The sequence below is a fragment of the Hyaena hyaena genome, unplaced genomic scaffold (genome assembly GCF_003009895.1).
Source record: "Hyaena hyaena isolate Hyena2069 unplaced genomic scaffold, ASM300989v1 scaffold_158, whole genome shotgun sequence".
Lineage (NCBI taxonomy): Eukaryota > Metazoa > Chordata > Mammalia > Carnivora > Hyaenidae > Hyaena > Hyaena hyaena.
The window spans coordinates 2,572,502-2,585,257 of NW_024080790.1; the positions used below are offsets into that span (position 1 = coordinate 2,572,502).

The 12,756-nt window shown below is 35.2% G+C and overlaps 1 protein-coding gene across 4 annotated transcripts in view; it reads right to left on the reverse strand.

The window, feature by feature from the left end:
- The window catches only part of APLF (aprataxin and PNKP like factor), a 79,788-nt gene that overhangs the window by 14,506 nt on the left and 52,526 nt on the right, over nucleotides 1-12,756 (reverse strand). For 2 of the 4 annotated variants that reach the window (XM_039239618.1, XM_039239619.1), the window contains 2 exons: nucleotides 12,042-12,397; nucleotides 11,251-11,376 (listed from right to left, as the gene is read on the reverse strand). In XM_039239618.1, coding sequence (XP_039095549.1) covers nucleotides 11,251-11,376; nucleotides 12,042-12,397 — 482 coding nt within the window. Of the gene's footprint in view, nucleotides 1-9,462; nucleotides 9,513-11,250; nucleotides 11,377-12,041; nucleotides 12,398-12,756 lie in introns of all 4 variants that reach the window. The other 2 variants (XR_005529736.1, XR_005529738.1) reach the window with 2 other exon arrangements.

Below are 12,756 nucleotides of genomic sequence, written 5' to 3' on the forward strand. Positions count from 1 at the left end.
AAGCATCTGAAATAACTTTCAAGGATAATGTCAAATTCCACTCAGGATTTTTTTCTAATAATGAATGGAAATATTTAGAGTTCATTCATAAAAGATTTACATCCATCTTTTTCACAAATGGCATTTTCTATAACTTAGCAGCCCTCAAAATTCTGAGTTGGTTTTTTTTTCCACATTATTGCTAATTATTAATGGTAATCTTTAATTTCTAAACCTAAAACTATACACCCATAACCACACTGGGTTTCAGAAGTTGTTATGTTTTAAAATACACACTTTCAAAAAAAATTTTTTTTGCTTTTAATGATATTGGTATTTGAATACATACATATCTGAAGGAAGAACACTCCAGGAAGAGGAAATAGAAAATGTCTGTAAATTTACTAAGGCCCTGAGGTAAGAAACAAGCTAGGGTATCTGGAAAAACACACAGATTTGTGCAGCTCAAAGAGAATGGGTGAGAAAGAAAGCAACAGGAAATGAAGTCAGAAAAGGGCTTGTAAGCTATGATAAAAAGTTTTGTGGGAAAGTACTGGGAGACTTTGATTAAGAAAACATGACAGGACTTAATCTTAGAGAATTACTCCTGGGAGGCCAGGAGGAGAAACAGCGATATCTGTTAAGAAGCTATTGCAGTAGTTCAGGTAAAAGATGGTGGTGGCTATGATTCAAATAGTAGAGGCAGGAGAAGTAAGAAATGATCAGAGTCCTAATATGTTTTCAAGGTTAAAATGGCAAGAACCACTGATGGGTTGAATGAGGCATGTGAAGAAAAGAGAAGAAGCAAGGCTGCTTTTAGGCTTGGGACCTAAACACTATGTGAATGATAAAGTCATTTATACAGGTGGAGAACACTTAGGAAAGAGTTGTTTTCTAATGATAAAAGCAAGAGTTCTGTTTCAGATGTAATAAGTTTGAACTACCAACTGTATGAGTCTGGAGCCATTAAACTGAATTAGATCTTCTTGGCAGTAAGAACAGAATACAGAAGGGCTGCAATCAGAGAACTGAGCCCTGTGGCTCTGTGATAATTACAGGTAGGGAAAAGAAGAGACAGCGAAGAAGGCTAAGGAAGAGCAGCCGGGAATATAACTGGTCTGGCTTTATGAATATGAATAAACTGCTCTCTGCTCTGGATATCCCCACTACTGAGTGCAGGACCCCAGAACACAAATGATCCAACCTCTGTGTTTTCCATGTTTTCATGAGGAGTTGAAGCCCAGAAAAATCAAATGACACACAAAGTATTGCCACAGAGTTAGTATAACCATCTATAACCTAAGTCTGCTGACTTAAAAACCCATTATCTCTCCACAGTAATGAAATACCTAAGGACTAACTAGGCAACGGTAACAAGAACAGAATAATACTGTTTATTTTTGTTTACCTCCAAAGATTTGATAACTTAATACCAAAACTTACTCAAAGTTTTAAATGAACCTGAAGTACTATTTTACATCAGCTTCTACAATAGTGACTAGGACACTGGATGTTCAATATTTGCTCAATAAATAAGTGATCATATTATTATTTTTGTTTTCACTCCTAAATAATTTATCTTGGATTTTTGAAAGTCATCATCGATTCTAAAACCTAAAGCACAAACATGAACCCTATTGCAGCCCCTCTGGAAAACAGTGTGGAGGTTCCTCAAAAAATTAACAATAGAACTCCCCTATGACCCAGCAATAGCACTGCTAGGAATTTACCCAAGGGATACAGGAGTGCTGATGCACAGGGGCACATGTACCCCAATGTTCATAGCAGCACTCTCAACAATAGCCAAAACATGGAAAGAGCCTAAGTGTCCACCAACGGACGAATGAATCAAGATGTGGTTTATCTATACAGTGGAATACTACATGGCAATGAGAAAGAATGAAATCTGGCCATGTGTAGAACATGGATGGACCTTGAGGGTGTTATACTGAGCGAAATAAGTCAGGCAGAGAAGGACAGCTACCATATGTTTGCACGTATAGGAGGATTAGGAGGAACTGAACAGAGGACCATGGGGGAGAAGAAAGGGGGAAATAGGAGAGGAGAGGGAGAGAGGCAGACAATGAGAGACTCTTGAATGCTGAGAACAAACTGAGGACTGATGGGTGTGGGGGGGGAGTGAAAGGGGGGTGATGAGCATGGAGGAGGCCACTTGTGGGGATGAGCACTGAGTGTTATATGGAAACCAACTTGACAATAAACTATTTAAAAAAAAAAAACATGAACCCTATGTTACCAAATATCTAAGTCTCAAAATTTAGGAGAAAAAAAGAGTTAACAAATACGGTCTTTATTAAATAATAAAAGAGTAAATCATCATAAGATAATAGAAAGTAGCCAATTTTTTAATTGACTATCATTACAATTTACTATCTGTGCCAAAAAAACTCTGAAATTCTTATCTATGTGCAATTAACACTAAACAGAACAAAAATAATCAAATTTCTTATTATTAAAAGAGATGCATATTCAAATAAAGGACCAACAAAAACAAAACCACAGAAGACATTCCAGTACACTTTTTCAAGGCTACAAAAGTATAACTGATGTGGTCACTGCTACTTCTAAATGAAGTTTAAAAAAAAGTATAGCCACGTCTTATGTAACACTGCACAGCTAAGTGGGTATATTTAGTCTAAGATATTTTCTTCTAAGATTATATTCTTACACATGATTAAAGAACTGCAAGCATGGCAAACAATGACAGGTTACTCCTTCTGTGTGCAGATCCTATAAAAATGGATTAAGACGCTATTCTTAACGAAAAATGATTGATGGGTCTCACATGATTGATTCTGGGAATCTCAACTGCCAGACAACTGAGTAGTTTTTCCCTATTACAACCTATTCATTTTGCCTCAAATAAAGTAATGGATTTACAGTAAACACACCTTCCTAATTTTTATGAAGTGACTCCCCAAAATCAGTATCTCCTGGCTTGAAGCATACATCTGCATATATGATCAATTAAGATAATATTGCAATAACTTGGAACACTTTTCAAAAATAGGAAATAGCACAAAATTTTAGATCATACCTATAAATCTGGATCACCAAATAACAAAAGATAATGAATTTACTATCAAATATACTTTTTAAAAAATGAATTATGCTTGTTGCAAAACACCGTGTTCTTTCAATTATACAGATCATGAAGATCCATTACAATGAGAGCACTTATTGTTGATAACTAATACACTTCCTTATGTAATCCCTCTTAGAAGGTATGATAATTTAAAAAACTAGAAGTAGGTCATTAGCTTCCAACATCAAGGCACATTTTCATTTGCATAATACATACCTGCCTTAAGTTTTGTAAATGTGTGTGTCTGACTTTACATTTTTGCACTAAATTGGCTGAAGATGGACTCTATTCATTTTAGTGTGTGTGTGTGTGCGTGTGTGCGCGCATGTACACGCTGAGGTTAGTGCTTAATTTAACAAACGAGAACAGGAATAGGGTACTGCATAAAATCCTATTACATACCAGAGGAAATGAATGACTCAGAGGCAGGTGCAGCAATCACTAGGTTATATTAGATATTACGTATCTAATGTTCTAATTCAGACAAGTACGTTAAGCTAATCAAATACATTAAACTGAGCAAGTCTTCTGACAGACCATAGTAAACAGCTCAAAAGGAATAAATCAGATTAAATGGGCAAGATACTTAAAATAACATCAACTATTTCTTTTTGTGAGGTTTAAAAAAGTCAAATGTCTAAGAAAATTTTAGTAATGCCTGTTGTCCAGAGAAGAGTAAAATTTAATAATTAAATCTTTTAAAATTATTTACTAAACTGTTTATTTTGAGAGAGAGAGAAGGCACATGAGCAGGGAAGGGGCAGAGAGAGAGGGAGAGAGAATCCCAAGCAGGTTCTGTACTATGTAGAGCCTCATGTGGCGCTCGAACTCAGAAACCATGAGATCATGACTTGAGACCAAATCAAAAGGTGGATGCTTAACTGACCCACCCAGGCATCGCCGAATCTTTTTTTTAACATAACCTCTTATATAGGCTTTAGGAATCTTTATTTTTACTGAACTATGCATATAATATGTGATTCGCATTGGTTTTTCTGTTTTGATAGAATGGCTGAAAATGAAATATACCCATATACGTACATTTTGGTGTTTTCATATTTGCCCTCTCATGATAAAAATTTTGGCAGCAGACAACAATACTTAGAAATACAATACAATACCATATAACTTTAGGTAGCTGACATAGTATTATAAGACTATTTAGTGTATTGTACACAGTTGAATATATCAAAAAGAGAAACTGACTTGCACACATTCAAGGAATTAGAAGATAAAACTAGAAAGCAAAAAGAAAATAAAGAGGTGCCTGAGTCAGTTGAGTGTCTGACTTTGTCAGGTCATGATCTCGTGGTTCATAAGTTTGAGCCCCGCCTCAGGTTCTGTGCTGACAGCTCAGAGCCTGGAGCTTTCTGTGTCTCCCTCTCTCTCTGACCCTCCCCTGCTCACACCCTGTCTCTCTCTCCCCCTCAAAATAAATAAACATTAAAAAAATATTTCTTAATAAAAGAAAAGAAAAAAAATCAACCTAGTATTTCACATGAGAGACTAATTGTTTTTACTTTAGGATAATTCTTATCCTGTTTTGTGAAGGCAAATTTTCAAAGATTAAAAAGCAAAGATATTTCAGCTCATAAATTTCATCTTCCTTCCAAATGTAGGCTTATCACATCTCTACTTTCAGAATATGTATATGTATATATATACATTCACATATGTAATAATTTTCTAAATATAATAATTTCTGGCTAATTTTTGTGGGTTATTTTATGATCTGTGAGATATCAATATTTTTCTTCTATGGCTCTAGGAAAAAATCTAGCATGCATTTACATAAAACTTGCTTTTAAGCAAACTAAATTAGAACATTTTATCATTCTGATACAGTAGGCTTCTATTCTAGCACTGTAAAAGTAAGGAGCCCTGAGATGGTGCCACTCCTGCCTGAGGTATCACATCAGCAAACCAACACTTAGATAATGTTCGTGTCCCTATAAATGCTCTGCTTGACCAGAAACACAATATATCCAGTCTGCCAATCCCAAATGCCATACCACCTCTGGGCTCCATACTTACTTCCTTGTTTCTTCTTATCTCAAATAAGGTTGACTATGTGGCCCCAGCCAATCAGATATTTTCTATTTTTCTCTTCCTTGTTCTTTATTCTTTATCCTCTAAAAGCTTCCCACCTTGCAACCCATTTTGCAGTTCTCTGAATGGAGACCATCTGCTTCATGAAATGTTAAATAAGATTTGTTCATATTACCTGTCTTCTTTAATCATTTTTAACAGCACTAAATGGTATATGGCTTAACAATAATATACTCTTACAAATCAAGATTGTTAAAGAGTAAACTGCTAAAACTAAAGTGATATTATATTATGATAAGTGACATATCTACTAGATGATGTTTTTTGCCTAACTAATAGTAATAATGTGACCAGAAAAAGTATATAAATATATATCATGCTTCAGTAACTAGGTGTGATCCAAAAAATTTTCATTGATCTGAAAAAGTTACAATTTCTTCAATCAAAGTACCTTATCTAGAGTCTTTTTTCTAACTCCATAATGATACTTTGCCATTTGAATAAAAAATAACCACTACTGGGGCACCTGGGTGGCTCAGTTGGTTAAGCATTTGACTCTTGATCTCAGCTCAGGTCTTGATCTCAGTTTAAGCACCATGCTGGGTGTGCAGCCTACTTAAAAAAAAAAAAAGAAAAAAAACACCTGTTAATACTTTAGAAAGCTAAGAATAACAATGGTGGAGTCAGGCCAAGCCAAGAGAAATGCTGGACTCGAGGAGAGAAAAGACTGGGTTTTGATCTCACTGACTTTGGAGTCTTAGGCAACTCACTTAACCTTTCTAATTTCCCATTCCCTTATTTGTAAAAGAGTAGTCAGAGTAAGCAATCATATCTAACATTCTCCAAGAGTCTCTCTGAACTGTAATTAAAATTAACAAGGGAAAAAATTAGTTCAACAGATGAAAAAAATGAACTCTGTGTATATATAAATATATTTAGACATAGATCTGAAAGTTTCTATTAGCATATGTGGATCACTGGCATTTTCTCTTGACTATTCACTCCTCTCACTTCTTTTTAAGAGACTAATGAGATGGAGGCAGCAAATTTTGACACCATTTTTGACAGTATTTGACATTTGATTATTTTTAGGAAGTTTTGTATATTTTATGTTCATTCTTCTCAAGAATAGGCACATTTGGGGGTACCTGGGTGGCTTAGTCGGTTGAGCGTCCGACTTTCGCTTGGGTCATGATCTCACGGTTCGTGGGTTCGAGCCCCGCGTCGGGCTCTGTGCTGACTGCCAGCTCAGAGCCTGGAGCCTGTTTCAGAGTCTGTGTCTCCCTCTCTCTGACCCTCCCCTGCTCACACTGTCTCTCTCTCTCTCTCTCCTAGAAATAAATAAAAACATTAAAAAAAAACTTAAAAAAAAAAAAAGAATAGGCACATTTGGATTTTGCTTTTGAGAAGGATATAGAACATCATGACAGACCAATACTCTTAACAAGTAGGGAAAAACTAATAAACTATAAAAATTATTTTTATGAGGGAACTGTGGGAGCAATACGAATTTTGGATTATTTAAATTCCACAGAGAAAAAAGCCCTTCTGAGGTTATCTGACAATCGCTGGCTGATTTCTTCCCTAGAGGTCTTTACCAATTCTTGGTGTAGGCTGAAGAATAAGATTTGAGTCACCTAGAGGAACTTTAGTTGAGAAAAGATAAACTAGTAGAGCTTTTCATGGTCTCACAGGGAGGTCATGACAATGTGAAAACTAAAAGAACCCCAAACACAAAGATGATTCTTTCTAAGAAACATTTCCTGGGTTCCTGGGAAGTATGAGAGGTTTAAGGTCTAGGTCTGAAACTTCAAAAAGGCAGAATGAAATCTCTAATTCATGTTGTGCTTCAGAATAAAGTCCCACTAGGGAAAAAGGATCTACAACAAACACATAAGTAGTCTTCCCACAAGAAACATGTCAGAATTTAGGATGCATGAGTGGTAGCCTAAGCTACGTTCAAAATCTCCAAAGGGAAGTTTCAGAGCTAAGAAGACAGAGACCTGCTTTTCCATCAAAAGTCTAGAAAAGTTATGCCAAAGGAACAGGGACAAACCAAAGGCAGACTGAGTTTTATTAAAACATCAACCTAGGGATTACTCATCTAAATCTCTGACTGAACAGAGATGACTAGCTCCTATCCAAACAGAGGGATGCCCTCACTGATGAAAGATAACATGTGCAAAATGCAGTATCTAAAATTATGAACTTTTTGGATAGGTTTATTAGCAGACTAGACACATGAGAAGAGAGAACTACTAAACTCTAAGATGATGAATAGCAAATAGCTGATCTGAAGCACCAAAGTAAAAAAAAAGAATGGAAAAAATAAAACAATGTATAAGAGACCAATGAGCCATGCTTAAATGGAGTAGAAGAATAAGAGAAGACAGAGAATAAGGCAGAGTAATATCTGAGAAATTAAGGAACAGCTAAGCAATCTCCTCAAACTAACAAAGACATCAACCTTCAGAAAAGTTCAGTGAACCCCAAACAAGACAAATGTCAAAAAAAATCATACCTAGAAACAAATCAGTTAAACTGTTGAAAGTAAAACAACACGGGGAACCTGGTGGCTCAGTTGATAGAACATGTGATTCTTGAGCGTGGGGTCATGAGTTTGAGCCTCCCATTGGGGGCAGAGTTTACTTAAAAGAAAAAGCATGATAAAAATCTTAATGGTGGTCAGAGGAAAGACAGATGAATTTGAAAGCAATAGTAAGACAAACAAGTAATTTTTAACAGAAACTATATATGCAAGAGTCAATGGAACAACATCTTCCAATTTGGCAAGCTAAAATTCTACACCCAGTAAAGAGTCATCAATCAAACAGTCAACCAATCAGGACATTTTCAGAACCATCAAAGCTGAAAGAATCCTTTTCCATATGATTTTCACTAAAGAAATATGAAACGAAGTTCCTAAGTCTAAGAAAATTATCTCAGATAAAAGGATAAAACTTCAGAAATAAAGGCTACCCCAAATGATAAGTATGTCAATAAATAGAAGAGAATGCTAATACTTAAAATTTAGGAAAATAACAGCAATGCCTTACAAGTTGACACGTGTAGAGGTGAAAAATATATGACAGCAGTATTTTTTCAAAAAGGGCAAAAGAGAAAGAAAATGAACTTAAATTGACCCATAGGATTACTGTTCACTTTGGGAAGTGGTTAGAGAACCAACTGTATGGTAGACTGCAATAAGACAATGAAGTTAATTAAAATCAAATGTAACTACTGAAAAAAAAAAAAGAATATGTAACTAAAAAGTTAATGGAGGAGAAAAAATGGAATGAAAAATGCTTGATAAATCCAAAAGAGGTCAGGAAAAGAATAAAGGAACAAGGAATATGTGGGACAAATAGAAAACAAATAGTGAAATGACAAAATTAAACTTAAAAATATCCATAACTGGGGGCACCTGGGTGGCTCAGTCAGTTAAGTATTGTCTTGATATGGGCTCAGGTCATGAACTCACTGTTGTGAAACTGAGTCATGTGTTGGGCTCTGCCCTCGGTGTGGAGCCTGCTTGAGATTCTCTGTCTCCCTCTGTCTCTCCCCTGTTTGCGTGTGTCTCTCTCTCTCTCAAAAAAAAGGAAAGAAAACTAATTGTATTAAATGTAATTGGACTAGCAATCCACTGGAAAAAAAAAAAGACTATCAGATTGGATTGAAAATAAAACCAGTGAACCAATTATATGCCATCTGTAAGAGACAGACTTTAAATATAAGGACAGAGGTTGAAAGAAGAAGGATGAAAAATGATATCACACAAACACTAACCGATGAAAGCTGGAGTAGCTATATTATACCACACAAAGCAGAAGTTCTAGTTCTGGTAATGACAGAGGAGATCATATCAGACTAAACCTCCTACAGGTAACAATTATACTCTGTTAAAAATATAAAAACAATAATCTTGAGGTGCCTGGGTGGCTCGGTTGGTTAAGTGTCCGGCTCTTGATTCAGTTTAGGTCATAATCTCACGGTTCACGGGTTTGAGCCCCATGTCAGGCTCTGTGCTGACATCATGGAGCCTGTTTGGAGTTCTCTCTTTTCTCCCCCTCTTTCTTCCTTTCCCCCACTTGCTCATGCTCTCTCTCTTTCTCATTCTTTCTCTCAAAATAAATAAATAATCTTAAACAAACAAACAAACAAACATAATCTTAAGGCTATAGAAAGCCACCAAAAGCAGAGGGGAGTCAACACATGGAAAAAGAGAGCAGCTTGAGTGAGTTTCCCATTTTAATGGCTTTTCCACTGAGGACAGACCACAGTGGTATTTTAATAAAATGTGACAGAATTAGGAGACGAAATAGACAAACCTACAATTACAGTGGAGATTCTCATATCCTTTCCTCAGTAACTGATAGAACTAAAGAAAAAAAAAATCAGCAAATAAATACATGAACAACACTATAACTATTTGCTCAAATTGACATTTATGGAACCTTATTCCCCCAAATCACAGTATATATAAGTGCACATATCATGTCCAACAAAAACAGACCATATGTTGGGCCAAAACGAAATCTCAATAAATTATAAATTCTAAAAAATTTTATATGACCACAACAAAACTAAATTGTAAATTAATAATAACAGTATATCTAGAGCAATTCCTAAACATTTGTAAATATTAGACAAAGGAGACTTTATAGCAAGAAGCATTTTAGAGACTAAGAGGGACTTGATATTCATAGGACCAGGCAACTTTTACAATTTTTAGAACTGATATCTGATCAAGTCTCTAGCTCTAACTGCCAATAATTAGGGAAATACAGGGGAACATAATGAATGACAATTTGGTAATGCACTCAGCAAAATCCAGACGATCAGACACTCCTCAAAACAAATGGTCAGCTTTCTTCAACAAATATATTCAAGGGGGAAAAAAAATGAAGAGGAACCAATTGATTAAATAACTTAAGAAACATGGCTGCCTTTTGCCATATATGGACCTTGCCTGGCTCCTAATTCAAAGAAAAAAATGAAGAAAAAAGAGACTATAAGAGAATTGGGATACCTGATAGGATCTAAATGATACTTATTTAATAATGGTGTTACAGTATATTTCTAGAAAGTCTTTATCTTTTAGTGATATACCCTAAGATACCTATGAATAAAATGGGATGAAAAGATACAACATCAAGTGTTTCATTCAAACTAATCTAGGGGTAGGGATAGCAGGTAGAGAGGAAAGTATAGATGAAACAATATTAGACAATACTTGGAAATGAATTATGGCGTTGCTGGAACTTGTTCTAAATTTCCCCCACGTGTGGATATGTATAAAATTCTATATTACAAAAGTTCCCTAAAATGTTCCCTAAAGCTCCCTAAAAACGAAAAGGAATATCACCATTTTGTCATGAGCTATGAAAGGTATTTTATTTTAAAGATAGATAGATAGACAGATAGACAGACAGACAGACAGACAGACTGACATTCCTTCTACAAGTAATCTCACTCAACGTTGTTTCATCAGTACTTGGCATTTAATGATTCTTTGTGAAATATCCATTGAATGAATAAAAGGGAACAGGAATTAGTTACTTCAAGGGTGTATGTATGTGCATGTGTGTATGTGCATGTGTGTACATGCTGGTGTGAAATTTCCCTAATTAATAATGATACTGAATACTTTTTCATAAGTTTATTCTCTATTTAGATTTTCTTTTGGACAGAAAGCCTGTACATGTCACTAAGAGAAAAACAATAGCAATCTGTAAGTCCTCTTTCAGCGCTCTGGATAAATACCTACTATCAATTATGTGGTTGCAATTTTTTTCCCATTTTGTAGCTTATCTTCACTTCTTCTGGATAGAGTGTATGATGGGGTAGCATGGAGAGCTTCTCAATTCCCTAATTTGCATTTTGGAAAGTTAGAAATGAGGAACAATTTTAGGCACTCACAAGGTTAATAACTTCAACAATGTATATTTATCTAAAAGAAACATTATGGATCCTACCTATGAACAAAATGAAAACCTACTATCTATGGAAGTTTAAGGAGTAAAGGGCTTAAAGTGAGAAGTTGCCTGCAACTGCTTCTGAATATACAACAGATTAAGGAGAAAAGGAATACAGGCTAACGTTTCAAGTGTACATACCTATAGCAAGATGCTCCATAGGGACATTCAGGCCGCTCATCAGCCTCATCTTGACATGTGACTTGTACACCTCCATAATCACTATCACCAGGGTGACTAAAGTGTTGAAAATGAACAGGATTCTTCCTGAGAAGGTGGCAAATATACGGTCAGAAAAAATAATTAATAGGGTATACTAGAATTCTAGATATACCACAAAAAAATAATTTATAAGATATGGCAGGAAACCAAGTAACACACATCTAATTATTCCAGAAATTGAACCAATGTGCTACACTGTTAAAAACAAGACTCATGACATCTAGTCAGTACAGAGCTTTCCAGGTACCAAAATAAAAGTATCATGGTGAATCATAAGCACAAGTAGAAAAATATAAAAAAAAAAAAAAAAGCACTAGTAGGATGCCTTAAACACAGCTTACAATTCTCTTGATATTTACATTATATATTACAACTATTTATGAAGCCATCTTTCTAATATCTAAATAAGACATTAAATAAGCAAGTATTTAGGTCTGGGTGATTAAATTCTCAAGTCTGGATTGCCTAGTTCATGTCTTTGCATTAATTAGCATGTCTACATACGAAACATTTCATTCCCCCACTGTATCTTGAAAGCCTCAAGCAGGATTCGCAGTAATGAATATTGAGAAAGTGCCAGCCAGTAGAAACATGATAAAGCTCCTAACCTTTAGGCCAATGTATTTTATTAAGCTTTAAACACACATGTATCACATAGCTACAGGCTACTGAAACAACAGAATTTCGTGCTACCTGTAATTTTATTTTACCTGTAGCAGTTTGCCCCATACATACAGGATGTCCTCTTGATTTTGTTTTCTTCAGAACCTTGTGGAACTGAATCAGTTGCCTCTGCATGCAAAGTTTCAGGATTGGGGAGATCAGAGCTGGACTCAGGAGGAGATCCTTCAGACTCCTCGTGAAAGGATTTGCCCTGGACACTCAAGTAACTCTCAGAACAGTCCATCACCTTGCCTTCTTTATTTCGCGTTCCTTTCGTAATAATCTTATGTTCAGGAATCTTACCAAGTTCCTCTACTGGGATTTCATTTCTCTGTGTATTAGCCTTCACATTATTCACTTCTGCATTACCTAATATGATTGCAGAAGATGACTGCAGCATTTCCTACAAGATAAATCAGAAAAAAGATATTAGAAATAAATGAAACATGCTTTAAAAGAAATATGTAAATTTAATAAAAGGCATGAAATTGGAAGATTCATTCAATATTACATTTTTTAAACTTTAAGATTCACATTCTAAAGTTATTAAAAATGCCATTTTCCATGTCTCTAATCTGATAACTTTAAAATAATATACAGTTACTAGAAAAGGAATATACAGCTATATCAAACCTTTATAATCATGTCAAACATTCACTGAAAAATAACCAGAAAAATACAAATGAAACATAAGAGGACACAACCTTGCTTCCATTTCAATATAATCTTTCTCCCTAAAACTACCAGTCTTTTAAATTTCCC